Source organism: Mandrillus leucophaeus, unplaced genomic scaffold (assembly GCF_000951045.1).
Source record: "Mandrillus leucophaeus isolate KB7577 unplaced genomic scaffold, Mleu.le_1.0 Scaffold760, whole genome shotgun sequence".
Taxonomy (NCBI): Eukaryota; Metazoa; Chordata; class Mammalia; order Primates; family Cercopithecidae; genus Mandrillus; species Mandrillus leucophaeus.
Window position 1 is genome coordinate 698,122 of NW_012108253.1, and position 19,496 is coordinate 717,617.

Genomic DNA, 19,496 nt, shown 5'->3' on the forward strand with positions numbered 1-19,496 from the left:
AAAAAAAAAAAAAAAAGTGTAGGTTTCATCAGACTGCCAGAGCATTCTGAAGACTGAAAAATTTTAAGAATCCAAACCTTAATGAAAATGTTGGAGGCTGCCCAGTTAGGGTCTGAATTCAACCTTCCTGAATCACAAAATTGTTTTAAGTCTCGGGGTCTGAGCTAAAGTACATTTCTCTTTAAACAAACATAGTTTAATTTTCCCTTGATTTGTGATTTAGTATTCTTACCGACCATCAAAAATGTTCAGTCAATGTTAGTCTATCTTGGACCATGGTATTTCGAGAAACTTTGAACAAAGTCCCCTGCAAAACTATGCATTGCATTATTTCACAGACATGTATGTTTTCCAGACGGTTCAATAGTTCCTCACTTTTCTGAACTTATTTGTATAGTTTGGAATCTTTTTAAAAATTAAGTTGTGTCCTATAATGAGAAACAACTAAACATTATGTTTTAAACTTGTATAGATAAAATCAACCACAGACCTTTCCTGTTTGGATGTAATTGTATTGTTTCCCAATGAGTTTGGAATTACAAGGATTGTGCAAAAATATGCCTCACTTGCCTGACATAGCAGAGAGCCCTTTTGTCTAAATTCTGTGCCCAGCAATCGACTGTCACCAGATTTTCATCATATACAGTGAGGATGAAAAACTGACTTCTCTCAGCAGCTGGCCAGTCTCTCAAGAATATGCGAATCCCTCAAGATGGCTTCCTGCACCTTTGCTCCTTTAGCCTTGTGTGTATACAAGGCTAGCATGCCTGGCATACATAAGGTTAAAAACAAAATCAACCAGTTATGGTTCTTCCTCCAGTTCTGAGGATTATTAGACCACTTTTTTTTTTTTTTTTTTGATGGAGACTCAATCTGTCACCCAGCTGTCACCCAGGCTGGAGTGCATGGAGTGCAGTGGCACAATCTCGGCTCACTGCAACTTCCGTCTCCCGGGTTCAAGCAGTTCTCTGGCTCAGCCTCCCAAGTAGCTGGGATTACAGGCGCCTGCCACCACACCCGGCTAACTTTTGTATTTTTAGTAGACTGGGGTTTGGCCGTCTTGGCCAGGCTGGTCTTGAACGCCCGACCACGTGATTCGCCCGCCTTGGCCTACCAAAGTGCTTGGATTACAATTGTGACCCACTGTGCCCAGCAAATGCTTCTTTTCTGGAGACACTTTACTAGCGCTTACCTCTCTATGCCTACTTTCTGCTTCAAAATTTTGTCAGAATGTGCCCGGTCATTGTAAACACAGATCATTCTTATTCAAGTTATCAGTTAATTCTGCCATCCAGACTCACATTCTCGCAACGCATTTCAGCTCTTTAGACGACTTTGTGAGCGGCCCTGAAAAGGGCCTTTTTTGTTTTTTTTGAAGTTCCAGGAGACCGCGTATTCTTAGATTCAGCCGCCGAAGCCATACAGAGTGCGCCCCTGACGTTTTAGAGCGTATACTACATCCATGGCTGTGACAGTTTTGCGCTTGGCGTGCTCCGTATAGGTAACAGCGTCTCGAATAACGTTCTCTAAGAAAACCTTCAGCACACCTCGAGTTTCCTCATAGATGAGACCGGAAATGCGCTTGACGCCACCGCGCCGAGCCAAACGGCGAATAGCCGGCTTTGTGATGCCCTGGATGTTATCCCGGAGCACCTTACGATGGCGCTTAGCACCACCCTTCCCCAATCCTTTTCCGCCTTTGCCACGACCAGACATGATTCTCACAGCATTGGAAGTTATGAACGCACACAGTCCCTTATATACAAACTTGGCGGACCTGATTGAAAACAACATGAGTTGGCGCGGATTTTTTATTTTTCAAATTAGGTCACCAAGTGGGTGGAGCAAGAAAACTTTCATTAAGAGTTCATTGTTTTGATTGGCCAGTGAGACTTCGCTCTTCGTGGGACTGGAAGGGTCTCTACAAGCTGAATGCACTGTATTCCTGTCAGCTTAATGACGCTAAGCACAGCCCCATTCCAAATTTCTATTTCCACTTAATAACTAATAAATTACGCAATAGTTTATTGGGAAAAGTACAAATAATGTTTAAAGGAGGTCAGATTTATAGGTCAAGGGACTAAACCTCCCAATCATTTCAATATTTTATTTACACCAGGCATTTTGATGGTCTTTTCTGTGCTGGACAAAGTATAAGTTTGGCTATGAAGTTTCACTCCTAAAGATCCTATGTTTGAGAAGGCAAAAAGATAACCAAATAATTGCAAATTAAAACCTCATAAGTGCAAACTTCTTCTTCGTCACCTTCCCTATCTCGATTCAAATGTTTATTGAATGACTTATTTTCGTGCAAAAGTCTGTGAGAGAGATAGGGAACATAAACTTAAGTCTGGAAAAAATGTTTTCCCGGGACGCTCTTCCTGGCCTGCTGTGCCTGTCTGGTGTGCCTGAAATTCCAAACACTCTTCCCCTCCCACCATTTTTAATCCCCTTTCAACTTGCTCCTGCTTTAGAGAAAAGAACATACGTTTTGTACAGTTGGGGATTAATTGAAGTGTAGGGCTAATACTTGATTAAGGTCATTACAAAGTCTACAGGGTCTTCCTCTGGGAGGTTTTCGTGATAAGATTATTGGTGTTAAAATAAGGCTAATCCCCTTGAAAAATAAATAGAATAGCAGAATTGGGTCTGAATGTGATTTGAAGAAAGGGACTTCTCAATTCAAAATTTTATTCTTAGCTTCCTGCCAGAGCTTTCCAGAATGCCCATAAGATCCGCTTTTGTTTAAAAAACAAAAACCCAACCCCACCCACCTCTCTCTGGTTAATAAATGAATATCCATTGGTAATATTTATAATGAACTGTGGCCTGTGAGAGACATCATATAGTAACCTCAGACTTGCTCGCATGAAAAGAAATCCAGAAATGGAGAAAAAAGACCCAGGAAAGGCCAGAATGCTCTAAATGTCATATTGTTTCTATCACTTCTGAAATAATTGATTACATTCTTCTGACCCATATTGAGTTATTAGATTTTTCCACTCACTATCCACATGCCATAACACATACCTTATAACTAGAGACTTAGCTAGGAACAAATGTCAAACTTTACAGAGAAAAAGTGCAGAGTCCAAGATCATAAGTAAAACTCTGAAATCTCAACATGCCTTTTAATTCATGAAAATAAAAAATATAGCAGCATATGCAATATGACAATTCTCTGAAAACATACCTCATGTGAACTACCCTGGAACTCATCTCGCCAAGTGCCATCTTCATTTAAACCAGAGGTTTAGGATGCCTTTCCTTTATTTTGCCTATTATATTATTTATAAAACCCCATTTTTATTTTGATACTTTATTTACTTTCTATTTCCTGCTCCTAATATCTCCTTTCTAAACTTTTCTCAATGATAGTGACTCAAAAACAATGAATGTTAGAACAAATATTAAAGGGTGTATATGTATATATTTAAAATGGATTTTTACACTCTGGGAAGAATTCAGGCATACTCAATCTTAAAATACCCATTTTTCTGGTTTATTTTTTTCTGAATTAAACTGTCATTGCCATTGGCACATCTTTGGTTCTGTAGCATAACCTATGTCTCTGTTGGGTTTTTTTTTTTTTACCTCCACTCCTTACTATTCTAGGAAAAAATCTCTGCTTTTTCTTTTCAGTTTAAATTATTTTACTAAAAGGTTTCTTAACTTGAACTTCCTAGGCTTGCTGTACTTGTGTGGGCACTCTCCCATAAACAGTATTAATACATTTTGATTTGTTAAAAATAAAGATCTTTCGACAGAAAATTTCTTTTCTTTTTCTTTTCTTGTTTTTTGTTTTGTTTTGTTTTTGTTTTCCCAGACTGGAATGCAGTGGCACCATGATGGCTCATGGTAGCTACACTTCCCTGGGCTCAAGTGATCCTCCCACCTCAGCCTCCCAAGTAGCTGGGACTACAGTTGTGCACGACCACACCTGACTAATTTTGTGTATTTTGTAGAGATGGGCTTTCCTTATGTTGTCCAGGCTGGTTTTGAACTCCTGGGCTTAAGCGATCTGCCCACCTTGTCCTCCCAAAATGCTAGGATTACTGGCGTGAGCCAACAGGTCTGGCTGGAAAGATAATTTTTAACATTATCCTCTCTTAAACATTTGTTTCAAAAATTTTACAAACATGATAGTAATTAAATATGATTTTCAAAATTCCCTTGAATACTTCCTTAATAGCACACAGAAAGCACAAAGTATTTTATACTTGTTTTAATGATGAAATTGTGAACCCAATCTTACACTTCTTTGTGTAACATTATACTCATACTTAAAACAGATGCCCTCATATACATGGTAAATCTCTTGGGGCAGTAGTGAAGTTGGTTATTTGCTGTTTTATGAAAGTGCCATTCGGCCGGGCGCGGTGGCTCACGCCTGTAATCCCAGCACTTTGGGAGGCCGGAGTAGGCGGATCACGAGGTCAGGAGTTTGAGACCAGCCTGACCAAAATGGTGAAACCCCGTCTCTACTAAAAATACAAAATTTAGCCGGGCGTGGTGGCGTGTGCCTGTGGTCTCACCTACTTTTGAGGCTGGGGCAGAAGAATCGCTTGAACCCGGGAGGCGGAGGTTGCAGTGAGGTGAGATCGCGCCACTGCATTCCAGCCTGGGCAACAAGGCAAGGCTCCGTCTAAAAAAAAAAAAAAAAAGTGCCGATGTGGTGACTCAGTTTAAGGAATAAATCAAGGATATTTAACTCAATAGACTAACGTTAGCTTACGTGACTTGCACTGAAAGGTATACAAATATTGGTACTTATACCTCTGCCCCCAAAGTATGAATTAAAGACTCCAAAATTCTTTTTAGAATCTTCAGAGTAAAAGTTAGAATTTGATTTAAAAAATAAAAATAAAAAAATACTTTGTATCTAAATCTAGTGTGTAAAATAACTTGGTGGATGATGCTTCAAGGCTACCCATCCCCACATTTCTTCCTGAATGATAAAAAGAATAAATGAATATGTGAATTCAAAAGTTAGAAATCTGGCCGGGGACGGTGTCTCACGCCTGATAAACCTTTCAGACACTGAGGCGAGTGGATCACCGGGGCTCCGGAGTTCAAGACCAGCCTGGGCAACATAGCCAGAACTCGTTTCAATAAATAACAGAAAAACATGAGCCAGGCGTGGTGGTCCCAGCTACTCGGGAGGCTGAGGTGAGAGGATCACTTGAGCTCAGGAGGTTGAGACTGCAGTGAGCCATGGTGGCACTACTGCATACCAGCCTTGGTGTCAGACTGAGACCTGTCTTAACAATAACAAAACAAGTTAAAAATTTGGCCGGGAGCAGTGGCTCACACCTGTAATCCCAGCACTTTGGGAGGCCGAGGAGGGCGGCTCATTTGAGGTCAGGAGTTCGAGACCAGCCTGGCCAACATGGTGAAACTCCATCTCTACTAAAAATACAAAAAAATTAGGCGTATATGGTGGTGTGTGCCTGTAGTCTCAGCTGCTTAGGAGGCTGAGGCAGTAAAATCGCTTGAACCCAGTAGGCAGAGGTGGCAGTGAGCTGAGATCATGCCACTGCATTCCAGCCTGGGTGACAGAGTGAGACTCTGTCTCAAGAAAGAAAAAAAAAAATTCTGTATGAATGGAACAAAACATCCTTAAATTTTAAAATACATCTAAAAGATATTTCAAAATATTTAGGAAAAAAATCATAGGGATCAGGCAAATTCTGAGATTCCTTTTTCCCTGCAGCAAACATTAGGAGTGCTGCTATTCCTAAAAAGATGGTAACAGTTGCCACACCATATGTTTCCTTGGCTCAGACAAGGTTATGTAGTTGTTATTCCAGAATGGCCAGAATAAAAATCTAGCACAATCATCTTCCTCAGTAAGTTAACTAACCTTTCTGTGCCTTGGTTTCATAACAGCAACATAAGGATAACAGAATAGAAGCAATTATTCCTACCTATCTCATAAGATTCTTTGGAGGAATTAAATTAATATTCAGAACAGAGCCTAATATCTAGTAAGTAATAATAATTGGCTGGGAAAAAATAGTTTTTTAAATTATATATATTCATGGGGTACAAGTACAATTTTGCTACATTGATATATTGCACTGTGGTGAAATCAGGGCCTTCAATCCATACCGGAAAAAAAAAGTCTTTGGAAATATTTCTGCCATGGAAAACTTTTAATATACAAATTCATTCATCCAAGAAATAGAAAATATATAAGTATCCACCCCAAATCTACCATATCTATCTCTTCTACACCTTAAACAATTACTCAGAAATAGAATGCTTGAGATACCAGAATACATGCATATCAAGTAATAAATGTATGCAGGATGTCAAGGCATCCTAGGCTTTCAAATAAAATTGTCATACAAAATACTTTAATATTGTGTTAACATTCTACATGTTACAGTGTAGAAGTTAATCACCGATGCAAAAAAGGGAAAGAACACATTATACCCAAAGCCTACAGAGAGAATCGCAATTAAAAATATCAGCCTGTATGTGAAAATCTTTAATTTGAAAGTCAGTAATATTTAAGTGATGGTCATGGTTAAATCAGATTGTGGTTTGAAAAATGTTCATTTAAAACTGATAGCTTATGAGAAATTTTGGGATTTTAGAGACAGTGTTTTGTTTTTAAATGTGTGTAAGTTTATGAATAATGTTTTATACAATACTGACAGTACTATAAGATGACATTATTATAATACAACATAAGAATTTTGGCCTGTACCTCTCAGCAGTCCTCAATCATCTGCTGTACTTGACTGAATTCTTATCAGAGTGGTTTGTTTTCCTTCTGTTGTGTTCCCAGTTCAGGCAGCTCAGCAATGGCCTGTGATTCCAGCAATTCAAATAGCTGGTAAGTAGTTTCTTGTTTGTTTTCTGAAATTTTCAGGGGCTTTTCTCTACAAGTGATTTCTAGTGCACATCCCTCCACCCACTGTTTATTCCTTTACCCTCAGGAAAACCCTCAGCTCGGCACCTCTGGTCACCGGACCACCGTGGTATGTTTACTTGTGGCCACCAGGTGTCACACTTCTCTTTACTCCCATGGTCTGTGAGTGTTTTTGCCAGAGGTGAGTAAGAATTTAAAATGAGGTCTTTGATTTTTCAAATGTAGTTGACCTTAAGAATTTATGAATAAAGCCAGAAAAATTAAGCTTAAAAAACACTGAAAGAAAATGAGGACTTAAAATTTCTATTAAAAAAATTAACAGGCCACAGTTGCTGATGTTTAGTAAATATGTTACCGAAATGTGTTACTATGAAGACTGGGGTGTTTCTTGTAATCTCAGCCCAGGTGAAATAAAACCAATATAAAACAAATGCTTACCTAATTAATTAATTGTAACATATTCTTTATGAGGTAGAAGAGTAAGTGAAGCCTTATAGCAGTCTGCTTTCAGTATGGTACCATATTAAGAGAGAAAGAATTTGTCATATGCTTCCAGAATGGTTTGTTGGTAAAATAACCAATGTCTTACAACTTAGACGACAATGTCCCTAGTGTGAAGAAAAACAATTAATTCGGCTAACACAGTTGAATGAAAATATTCCATAAGACAAAATGTAAAGAAATTAGAAGTAAAATAAATATCTCAAAATGACAAAGCGATTAAGTATATACACAAGATGAACAAGAACATCAATAAAATCATGCAGTATGCAATACAATGTACATTTATTAAAGTATATGCATTTTTAATGCAACAATAATACTAATAGGTAATAGACAAGTTTTTAATAGTTTATCACTGGCTAATTAAATAACAGCTTTAATTGTATTCATTTTTTAGCTTTTCTACAATGAGCATAAATGAGATTTCCTTTTTTCTACATAACTTTTCTAACCAGCAAAAAAGAAAATTGTTTAAAAGAAGAGATGAGATATCTTTGCTAAAATTTAATGCCTACAAAAGAAACTTCTGAGCTGTACCTGGTATCCTGAAGCACCTGCCCTTCAAGACAGAATGCTTGTACCACATTTATGCAGCCAAATGCATGTAGCAACATAAAGTAAACACATGTCATCTGGATATATATATTAAGACTCTTTTGATGGTCGGGCAGGGTGACTCATGCATGTAATCCCAGCACTTTCGGAGGCCGAGGCGGGCGGATCACGAGATCAGGAGTTCGAGACCAGCCTGGCCAACGTGGTGAAACCTCGTCTCTACTAAAAATGCAAAACTTAGCTGGGCATGGTGGTGCATGCCTGTAATCCCAGCTACTTGTGAGGCTGAGGCAGGAGAATCTCTTAAACCTGGGAGGCAGAGGTTACAGTGAGCTGAGATCACGCTGTTGCACTCCAGTCTGCGCAATAGAGTCTCAAAAAAAAAAAACTCTTTTGAACATGGTGAACCGATTTCCCAGAAACTAGCAATTCCTGAGTGTCCTGCTTAGATTTTTTTTTTTTTTTTAAATGTGCACCGGAACCCCAGTGGCCCCATGACAGGGCCTGGGCATCCTCTAAGCCACTTGGTGGCTTCCATTTATCATCTCAAAATGAGAGAGTTTACTCCAGTTCATCGAGGGAAATACCACCAGAGTTCTCACTCCAGAGGCACTGGCCTAGGGAGGACAGTGTGTGTGAAGCCCAGCAGGGCCACTAGCTGTCCCCACCAATTACAGTCCTTGCGTAGGGGCCAAAGAAATGAATGCCAAAGAGAGTAACAGAGGAGCAAGGGAGTCACATTCCAGGACCTTCCCTTGGGGACTTTTAAAGGAAACATGACAGCTGAGGATCAGCTGGTTGTTTTCTGCTGTTTCCCTTTATGTGATTCAAGCTCACTCAGAAGAAGCACAATGAGACAATAGAAGAGCCATCTCCTTCCGTCTCTATTTACTCTAGGCATCTAAACTACCTGAATGTAGTGGTGTGTGAGATGTATCATACGGTCAGATTGACTGAGTTTGAAACCTGTTTCTATCACTGGCAAGCTGTGTGATACTCTATTTTCGTTTTTCTTTCCTTTTGTTTTTGAGACAGAGTCTCACTCTATCACTCAGGCTGGAGTGCAGTGGCGAGATCTCTGCTCACTGCAAGCTCCGCCTCCCAGGTTCATGCCATTCTCCTGCCTCAGCCTCCCCAGTAGCTGGGACTACAGGTGCCTGCCACCAGGCCCAGCTAATTTTTTTGTATTTTTAGTAGAGACAGGGTTTCATCGTGTTAGCCAGGATGGTCTGGATCTCCTGACCTCATGATCCACCCGCCTCAGCCTCCCAAAGTGCTGGGATTACAGGCGTGAGCCACCGTGCCTGGCCTACTTCACTTTCTTCATCTAAAAAAGAAATTGAGATAATAGTGCCTATCTCATAGAATTATTGTAAGAATTGCATGCAATAATGCATGTAAGTAGGTGCTCAGAAGAGTGGGACACAAAGTAAGTGCTTTTATCATCATTATCATCACCCTTATAATTTTCATTATCAGAACAAGGAGAGATCAGGGAGAAAATTATTGTTATACTTCAGGTCTGCAATACTAGAGTAGCATTCCAAATGAAGGCACCATTAAACTTTGCAAACCTGTATGACACCTTCATGCCAATTAGAAAAAGACACCTCTTCGCAACCCCTTTCAAGATATTTGCCTCCTACCTGCTAAAAACACCCATCATAATACCCACAGACAGCCATGATGCTTTTTCTGGGAAAGGTGCCTCTTCCATTCGTGCAGTGTACAGCCTACAACTCACATAACAATCAGATGAAAGAATCCCCATGGCTTGGTGACAGATGAGTTACTGGGTAACACAGAGGGATGATTCAAAGGAAAAGTAGAACGGGTCCAGAAAATGCCTAGATACATATGTAAAATTCTGGTAAGATTATGACTAGCCATGTCCCAGGATTCAAAGCTTTTCTGAGATGTTAAAATGAATCATGTAAGTCCCCCAAATTTAAGGAGTCCTCTTCCAAAAATAGGAAATGAAATGACATAGGTGTATGTGTCTGAGGTGATGGAGGAAATGAAGGAAGCAGATGCAGCTTGAGGTTCATGAGAGGCAGTTCCAGGGGAGAGGTCACAGCTGGGGATCACTGGTGTGCAGGAATCAGAAACCTAAATGGGGAAATATTTTTGAGGAAATGAACAGAGAAAGCTAAAAGCAAGGAGTTCTTCAGGCGATTTCTATGTTTAGGTTCAACTCTGTCCTGAAACATGAAGAGCTCCATAAGTGCACTCCCTTTTTGAATCTCTAGTTTTGTGTCCTTCCCACGATGAGTCTGCAGGCTGCGTGTCACTCACGTTCAGCTAAGACGTAGTGCCCCATGACTCCTCCTGTGGAGACAAGAGAACCAGGAAAGAGGCATCACAAACCTAGGCATCATCTTGCCTCTTCTCTGTTCCTTATTTTCCTCATTCACCCATCTCAATTTAGACCTGGGCACTATTGGATTTCAAGAACCATTATCTCTCATCTGGGAATGCTTATTGGCTTTCTAACTGGTCTCCTCACCTCCCATCTGACTTCTTAACAACACATTCACCATATAAGGGAGATCATGGTCCTCCTTTCTTAGGATCCTTCAGTGACACTCCAGTGATCATAACCCAATATCCCCAAAGACTCTCGGACTCTGTATGAGCTGGCTTCTTTCTGCCTCTCTTCTCCCCACACCACAGATGTTCAGGGAGTAGAAATGCATAATTGGTGAGCGATAGCTATGCAAACTCAGGGTTAAGGTAGAGTAATTAGTTCTAACCTCCCAGTATGCCTTATACTCTCCCACTTGGCATGGTTGTTCCGTCTGTGTAGACCTCCCATCATCTTCAACCTCACCTAATGGAATCAAGCTTCTCCTTCAAGATCCAGAAGGCTTTCTTGATCCCCAGCTGAATGTGATCATTCCTTCCTTTGACATCCTAAGCATTTGCTTCCTGCCTGCTTTAGGACCTCATGGGGTCTTCTTTAACTACATTCACTTGCTATAATTTTCATTCTCTACCAGATTTGGGTTCTGAGAATAGCCACAGTGACTTCTCAACCTCAAAGCCCCTGCACTACCTTAAACAGCTCTTGCAAAATAGTAGGTGCTCTGAAGATGTTTGTTGAATTGGAGACTTTCATTCTAGGGAGAACCATTATTTTCTGTCTCCCAAGGAGCTACTGGTGTCCCCAAAGAATATAAATAAGAAAAATGCTTCCCATGGATGTCAGATCCCCTCTGCCCCTCTTCCCACTGTGCTCTGGGGCAGAGATACTAAGAGACTTCTCCTTGTTCCTACTCACTTGAAGTCTGCCTCTTCCTTAATATTATGAACAAAATTCCAATGAACAAGATGATGACAAAAACAGCAATTCCACTGATGACTCCAATGACTAGAGTTCTAGATGGTGAGGGCTCTAAAACAGAAAAAGCAAGTTAAAGCCATTGATTGCCACCCCCAGCCCACCCCCTAACAAAGAGCAGATCCTTGTCTCACTGCCATAATTACCCCCTCAGGCACTCCTCTCAACCCCCAATAGATTTTCTCAGCTCCTGGCTCTCATCAGTCACATACCCCAGAAAGCAAGGAGGGGCTGATCCAGGCCTGGGTGCTCCACCTGGCAAGTATATCTCTGTTCTTCCCCTGGGGGTACAGTCAAGGTTATCCAGCCCTGGTAGGTCCCATCCCCATTGGGCAATACGTCTTTAGGTTCGACCTCCTTGGCATCCATTGGCTGCCTACCCTTCAGCCACTTCATGGTGATGTTCTGGGGGTAGTAGTTCAGGGCCCGACACCGTAGAGTGGTCACTGAAGAGGTCACATGATGTGTCACCTTCACCAAAGGAGGCACTTGACAGGAAAGAGGAAGGATGAGGAGAGGGGATCTGTTTACCCGTGCCAGGAAGATTGGAACTTTCACTTCCTTCTATAGGTTGGAGGAAGGAAATACCCTTTTCAGAAAAAAAACAAGCTACAGGAGAGACACCATTTTGTGTCCTAAGATTGGGCTATAACACAGTGTCACTTGGAGCGCAGTCAGATCAGCTTGTTCTCCTAACATGTAAATATACATATCAGTTACCTGTGTACTTTGTTCTGATAGATAAAATTGCCCTTTATGTGCATTGAAAACGATTGAATACAGATGGTTAGTTTCATCTGGGTCAACCTAGGAGGCATTGTTATAAGAAGGGGCCTTGTAAAATAGGTAGCTTCAGTGATAATTGCTATGTTCTGTGAAAGAAACTTTTAACCTAAAGCATTCTGCTACTCTGATAAGTGGCCTCACTTGATATTTTGTCCTGGTATTCATATGATAGCTGACATCTCTGAATTCTCTCTTTTCTTTTTTTTTTTTTTAAGATGGAGTCTCACTCTGTTGCCTAGGCTAGAGTGCAGTGGTGTGATCTCAGCTCAGTGCAACCTCTGCTTCCCGGGTTCAAGCGATTCTCCTTCCTCAGCCTCCCAATTGGCTGGGACTACAGGCACGCATGACTGCGCCCAGCTAATTTTTGTATTTTTTTAGAGATGGGTTTCACCATGTTGGTCAGGCTGGTCTCGAACTCCTGACCTCATGATCCACCCGCCTTGGCCTCCAATTGCTGGGATTACAAGGGTGAGTCACCGTGCCTGACCTTGACATTTCTGAATTCTTAACAGGTATACATATACAAAGGATTATTGGTTAAATAAAAAGCAAGGACTGCAGACACTTCCCTTTGAGCCATATGAATGGAGAAAAGAAATTAAATCCATGACTTGTGGCTGCCTCATACATCTCAATTATAAGGTAGAGACTCTAGGATTGAGAAAGTCCCTTCCCAGAATTTGGAGAGGCACACACCCTCAGCCACCTCTGAAACTCTAACCAGGGATTCCATGCCCTACATCCTCCTCCACTCTGCCACTAGAGTATGGGGGCAGAAGTGTGTTTCCACCATACCTGGCCGGTCGAAAACACCTCTCCCCAGCTCCAGCAACTGCTGCAGCTGCACAGGGCAGTCCCTCTCGAGGTAGGCCCTGTTCTGCCTGGCCCGAATTTTGTGCCTTTCCCACTCCAGCTTGGTGGGCCAGGCCCTGGGTTCTGCTGCTCTCCAATCCAGCGTGTCAGGGCAGAATTCAAGGTGGTCCTGCCCATCGTACCCGTACTTCCAGAAGCCCTCGGTACTGTTGTCCTCTTGCATTTTGCAGCCCAGGATGACCTGCAGGGTGTGGGACTCTGGAAAAATCCCCAGCCTTGTTACTGCAACCAAAGGAGTAGGTCCCTATTTCCACCATCCCCAAGGACCAAATGACCTCAGGAGGTAAATTCCTTCCCTCTTCCCTGCTCCCACAAGACATCAGATTTCCAGCTGTTTCCTTCAAGATGCATGAAAAGATGAAAAGCTCTGACAACCTCCAGAAGGTAGGGCCCCCTCTCCACATACCCTTGCTGTGGTTGTGATTTTCCATAATAGTCCAGAAGTCAACAGTGAACATGTGATCCCACCCTTTCAGACTCTGACTCAGCTGCAGCCACATCTGGCTTGACGTTCTACCGGAAACCCATGGAGTTCGGGGCTCCACACGGCGACTCTCATGATCATAGAACACGAACAGCTGGTCGTCCACATAGCCCAAAGCTTCAAACAGGGAAAGACCAAGGTCCTGCTCTGAGGAACCCATGAAGAGGTAGTGCAGAGAGTGTGAACCTGGAGACAGAGCAACAGGCCTTCACCATGTGCAATAGGAGGGGAGTGGGATGTTGAGGCTCCACACACCTGCATCAACTCATACCATCAGTTGTGTCTGGTCCTCATATTGTGAAGGGTGAGTTGCAGTCCCATCTTTCTTCCATTTGACAGTCCTGGCTGCTCTCTCCTTGTGTGCCTTTCTCTGCCACACGTGGCTGCCATCCCCTCACTGCCCCCAGACCCTATTCCAATACTCATGTTTAGACGCTGGTGGATTCTAGAAAATGTTAAGGTGTCTCTGGCTATGGTAGTTGAACTCAGGAGTTGGTGCTCAGAGCAAATTAGACCCAAATCCTGAGGAATTCATTCAGGTTTTTTGTTTGTTTGTTTGTTTGTTTGTTTGTTTTTGAGACTGAGTCTCACTCTATCGCCCAGGCTGGAGTGCAGTGGCACAATCTCAGCTCACTGCAACCTGCACCTCCTGGATTCAAGGGATTCTCCTGCCTAAGCCTCCTGAAAACCTAGGACTATAGGCATGTGCCACCACACTAGGCTAATTTTTGTATTTTTAGTAGACATGGGGTTTCACCATGTTAGCCAAGCTTGTCTCAAACTCCTGACCTCAAGTGATCGGCCTGCCTCAGCCTCCCAAAGTGCTGGGATTACAGGAGTGAGCCACCGTGCCCAGCCTTGGCCCTGAATTCTTACACTGAACTGCCTATATGGCCTCACCACTTGGATGCCTGACTGGAATCTCAAACTTAGCATGTCCAAATCCAGATCCTTGATTTACCCCAAACTGCTCTTTCCTCTGCCTTCACCATCTCAGAAATGGCATTGCCAATTACCCCTCTGCTCAGGTCAATAAAATTAAAATAAAGAACAAAGTCAACTTTATCTCTTATCTTTTTTCAGGGGATGGGGGGAGACAGGATCTTGCTCTGTCATCTAGGCTGAAGTATAGTGGCACAATCATGGCTCACTGCAGCCTCAACTTCCTGGGCTCAAGCAATCCCCCACACCTCAGCCTCCCTAGTAGCTAGGATCACAGGTGCATGCCACCACACCCGGCTAATTTTTGTATTTTTTGTAGAGAAGGGGTTTTGCCATGTTGCCCAGGCTGGTCTTGAACTCCTGAGCTCAAGAATCTGCCCTCCTTGGCCTAGTCCTTGGCATGAGCTACCACACCCAGCTAATTCTTCTCTTCCTCTCGCACAACATAGAATCCTTCAGCAACTTCCTTCAGAATATATTCAGGAGACAACGGTTTCTCACTCCCTTTTATGTTCCCACCCAGCCCACTCCACCATCTCTTGTGTGGACTGTGTAACAGCTTCCTGGATGGGCTCCCTGCTTTTACTGTTGCTCCCTTCATTCTGCTTTCCACATAGTAGCCAGAGCAATCTTTTTAAAGCCTGTGACAGATCACTGTTACTCCTTGGCTAGAATTCACACCACAGCCTACAGGCACCTGCACGACCTTGTTTGAGGCTCCTCTTCTGAGCCCATTACCTACTTCTTGGCCTCTAACCCCCAGCACTACTTGTTTTTTTTTCAACCCGAGCTTCTCAACCAGGAGTTTGTCTCCTAGGTGACATGTGGCAAAGTTTAGAGACATTTTTGGTTGTCAAGACCAAGGAGGAGTGCTCCTAGCACCTAGTGAGTAGGGAGGATGAGTGCTGCTAGCACCAAGTGAGTAGAGACAACAGGATACTGCTGGACATGCTACATGCAGATGGTAGTCCCCCTTCCCACCCCCAACACACACACACACACATGAGTAGTGCTAAGAAAACCTGCTTTTTAATCCAACTTGCCAGGCCCACTCAGTTTGCCTGGGAAATACTGCTCCCAGTCAATCTCATTCTTATTTCCTTCATGTCTCTGCTCAAGTGTCAGCCCCAGAGTGACTTGTCCTGACTTCTCTGCTTCTCACAACACCCATCGTTTCCTGATGTTGCATATGTTTCTGCTCATTCGCTTATTGTCATCTCTCCCACTAGAATGCAAAATATCAAAGGGTGAAGACTTGTTTCCCTGCTCTCTCCCTTGGGCCTTGAACAGTGCAACACATGGTTGGGACTCATTTACACTTGTAAACAATGAATATTTCCGCTCAACCTGAAATTTTATTATGCAGCCTCTAATGCAGTGTGATGTTTAAGAATCATAACTATGAAGTGGAGAAATGAGCTCTGCCACCAAAGCCCAGTGTACCATTGAATAAACTTGCCAGGAAGCAGGCCGTGCATGCCTCATTCTTGTCATGTGTAAAATGTAGATACACAAAGTACCAAAACTCAAAGTGCTGTGCTGAGGCCGGTGTGTGACCCACAGAACACTGTGCTAGACTACAGGACAAAATCACTGTCAACTAAGATTAGAAGTAGCTATAGTACTTGAAATAATATCAGAAAACCTGATTACTTATATACTTTGTAACCTGAAAAGAGTTATTTAATCTGAATTCCAGTTAACTTCTAGTAAATAAACATATTATTAGCTCCTACCTCCCTATGCCTAGTGAAAATCAGGTAAGATCAGATATGAATTAACTTACAACTGAGTGCATTGCTTACATGTTCATTATCAGTACTTTGACGTTCTTTAGAGGACTCTTAATTACACAGCACACTGCTAATCAATAAAGCCTGCCTGAAAAGAGAACTGTTCAGTTCAAACGTTGAAAACTAACATATACTCAATTTTCCAGGCAACAGAACAATTGTCAAGAGCGGGGAAAGGCCCGAGGTAGGCCTCTCTCAGAAGCCTCCCACCCCAGAGACCTCCACCCCAGGTCTCACCAAAAGTGGGTGGAATGGTGAAGAATTCAGATCCCCAACCCCACTCTTCCGCGCCCCCACCACCCAGCGCATTCGTTCCGAGGTGGAAACCCAGTGCGGATCCTGCTGTGGGTTCGCTCAGCCTTCTGGGCAAGCAAGCAGGGAAGAACTTCCTGTTTGGAGATGACTGGGGAAAAAAACCGCACAGCTGACATTGGAAATAAACCCGAGATCCAGGTCCAAGGAGCCCCAGGCTTAACTCAGCTCCAGTGAGAAGCTACGAGATTTATTTAAAAGCATTCTGGTTGGGGGAAGGGAGTGGGCGGTTCCAAAAGTCACTCCGAAGAGCCGGGACAGCCGGGGGAGGGGGTAGGTCCTGGGGCGAGGGACCCCCATATGCAGCTCAGTGGCAGGCATTCCCTCCCGGGGTCTGGACGCAGAATGTAGGGAGAGGGGACTGCGGATGGGGTTGAGCAGGTCCTCCAAAGTTAGCAAACTCCCAAGCGCAAAGAAAAGCTAGTTTCGATTTTTCCACCCCCGCCGCGCCCCTCGTTGGCCCGCAGCCCTCGGACTCACGCAGCAAGCGCCCCTGCAGGACCGCGGTCTGCAAAAGCATCAGGAGGAGAAGCGCCGGCCTGGCTCGCGGGCCCATTTCCCCAGCTCTGACTGCACGTCCCCGTTAAGTCTCCGCTTCTTTGGTGGGGCGGGGAAACGGCAATGGCTCCAGAAGTCACCCTACAGCTATTGCCTAGGCTCAGGAGATGCCCAGTAAAACTTCCTGGTGAAAAGCAATAGGTCTTCAGAACTTTAATTCTCTCTCTCCTACAACAAAAGGTACCTGCTTGTGAAACTCTAGGTTATCCAGTGTCCCCCTTGGTTTTTAAATCCTGAAGGGATGTTGCTGATTGGGGAAAGTACCTTCGCAATGTTCTGATGTAAACTTTAGATATTTAAATATTTATTATTTTCAAAATTCAATTATACATTTAAAAATTTTATCTCGACCTTAGACCAACTTGTGTCTTATTTGATTTAGAAATATAAAGCTTTTTCATTTTGTTTTTTGATTCAAATTAATTAAATCATAACGTTAACCAATTAGATCCTACTGAAACACCTTCCACAGCCTTCATAATTGAATTATCTGACAAGTTTTTCACAAACTTTACAGTATTGGGATGACTTGGAAAATGATTAAACATATTGAGGCCTGCTCCTAACCCCAGATACACTGATTTAATGGGTAATTGGTAGGTAGTTAGACATTAGCAGCTTGGAAGGGACGACAGAAGACAGCAGAAAGGCGGTCACTAAGACAGCCACTGGCTCACCTAAGTTCAGGCCCAAGACTACCCTAACGCCACCCTAAGGGATGGAGTTTATGATGAAGTCTGTGGCCAAAATATCCTGGAGAAAGAGAAAGGAGGGTACAGGTGGAAATTCCCTAAAGTGGTACATGCCCAATAACACAAAACCCTGTCCTTCATTATATTACCCATGACCATCATTATAATAGAATTTACATACAGTTTTGCCCCCCATCCTTGGGAGGCTTTTCTTAACGAATGATAGGTAAGAACATGCGCAGTTTAATTTTAGTTTGTATAGCTATAAAATTCAATCACATAACATCATCCTGTCACTCAGACACAGCCCAAACCTCAACTCCTCCCCACAAACCCCATAAAAGCACCTTAAGCTCTGTAAAGAGGTGCCGATTTCACTTTGCAGAAATCAGCCCACTCTCCCTCTGTGAGTGTATTATTATGCTTCAATAAACTTCGCTTTAAACTTGCATTTTGGTGTTAGTTTGTAGTTCTTTGCTCACTATCACAAGAACTGAGATTGCTGGTTCAGAGCTCCGGCTCTAATAATCTCCTCAGTTAAAGGCTCCATCCCAACGCAGAATTCCCAGTAACAGTATGGGATGCCACCTCGGCAACAAGATTTTAAAAGCTTTCCTCTTCCCTCAATGAAGTTTGGGAATTATTGCCTTAGACATTTCAAACCATATAAATAAATTTAATACACCTGATTTGCTCCAAACCTTTACATATTTAGCAAATTCAACAGGCATTATTTTTGTAAGTGTGTATACAAATTTTGGCAATTCAAGAAAATCAAACTTAGGATATCAGGGCCTCAACTGTAGGCGAACAGATAAAATAACATTGGAAAAATGTAGAATATTGATGGTGGGCACATTGGGGCTGATAGTACTATTCCTTTTATTCAATTTTTGGTAACATATAATTCGCATACCATGTAATTCATCTATTTAAAATACAAAATTGGCCTGACTCAGTGGCTCACGCCTGTAATCCCAGCACTTTGGGAGGCCGAGGCAGGCAGATCACCTGAGGTCAGGAGTTCGAGACCAGCCTGGCCAACATGGTGAAACCCCCAGGTGTGGTGGAAGGCACCTGTAATTCCAGCTACACAAGAGGCTGAGGCAGGAGAATCGCTTGAACCTAGGAGGCAGAGGTTGCAGTGAGCTGAGATCGTGCCATCGCATGCCAGCATGGGAGACAAGAGTGAAACTTCATCCAAAAAAAAAAAAAAAATTAGCTGGGTGTGGTGGCATGCACCTGTAATCCCAGCTACTTGGAAGGCTGAGACAGGAGAATCGCTTGAACCCCAGAGGCGGAGGTTGTGATGAGTCGAGATCGCGCCATTGCACTCCAGCCTGGGCAACAAGAGCGAAACTCCGTCTCAAAAATAAGATAAAATAAATAAAATTAAATGCAAAAAGTAATGGATTATAATATATTTACAGAGATGTGCAACCATTACCAAAATTTTACAACATTTTCTATCTCCCCAAAAAGAAACTATGTTCCCCTAATTCAGTACCCTTAATTCATCACCTCTCAGGTTCTTCCATTCTCCCCCTTCTTCCCTCCCAGTTCCAGACAATCATTAATCTACTTTCTTTCTATTTGGAACATTTAGTACTCATAAACCCATATAATACATTGCTTTGCCGTGACTGGCTTCTTTCATTTAGCATAATGTTTTTATGTATGTTTTTCATGGACCAATAATATCTATTTTAAGGACATACCACAACATATTTAATTTATTCATTCATCAGCTGATGGAGATTGGTTTGTTTCTACTTTA

General features: G+C 42.6%; 2 protein-coding genes across 12 annotated transcripts; both read right to left on the reverse strand.

The window, feature by feature from the left end:
- Positions 1 to 1,366: 1,366 nt before the first annotated feature.
- Positions 1,367 to 1,782, reverse strand: LOC105529337 (histone H4). The gene has a single exon (XM_011966450.1). The coding sequence runs from the start codon at positions 1,714 to 1,716 to the stop codon at positions 1,405 to 1,407; it is 312 nt and encodes a 103-aa protein (XP_011821840.1). The 5' UTR covers positions 1,717 to 1,782; the 3' UTR covers positions 1,367 to 1,404.
- Positions 1,783 to 8,946: 7,164 nt separating this feature from the next.
- Positions 8,947 to 17,183, reverse strand: HFE (hemochromatosis). Of its 11 annotated transcripts, XM_011966452.1 has the most exons (7): positions 16,950 to 17,147; positions 13,345 to 13,608; positions 12,861 to 13,136; positions 11,811 to 11,843; positions 11,492 to 11,725; positions 11,220 to 11,333; positions 9,408 to 10,267 (listed from the first exon to the last, which is right to left on the reverse strand). In XM_011966452.1, the coding sequence occupies exons 1-7, from the start codon at positions 17,023 to 17,025 to the stop codon at positions 10,227 to 10,229; spliced, it is 1,038 nt and encodes a 345-aa protein (XP_011821842.1). In that variant the 5' UTR covers positions 17,026 to 17,147; the 3' UTR covers positions 9,408 to 10,226. The 11 variants fall into 11 exon arrangements, with proteins under 11 accessions (XP_011821845.1, XP_011821844.1, XP_011821843.1 ...); XM_011966455.1 differs by lacking the exon at positions 11,811 to 11,843 and having other exon boundaries at positions 8,947 to 10,267; positions 11,492 to 11,767; positions 13,345 to 13,539; positions 16,950 to 17,183; XM_011966454.1 differs by lacking the exon at positions 11,811 to 11,843 and having other exon boundaries at positions 8,947 to 10,267; positions 16,950 to 17,183.
- Positions 17,184 to 19,496: the final 2,313 nt, after the last annotated feature.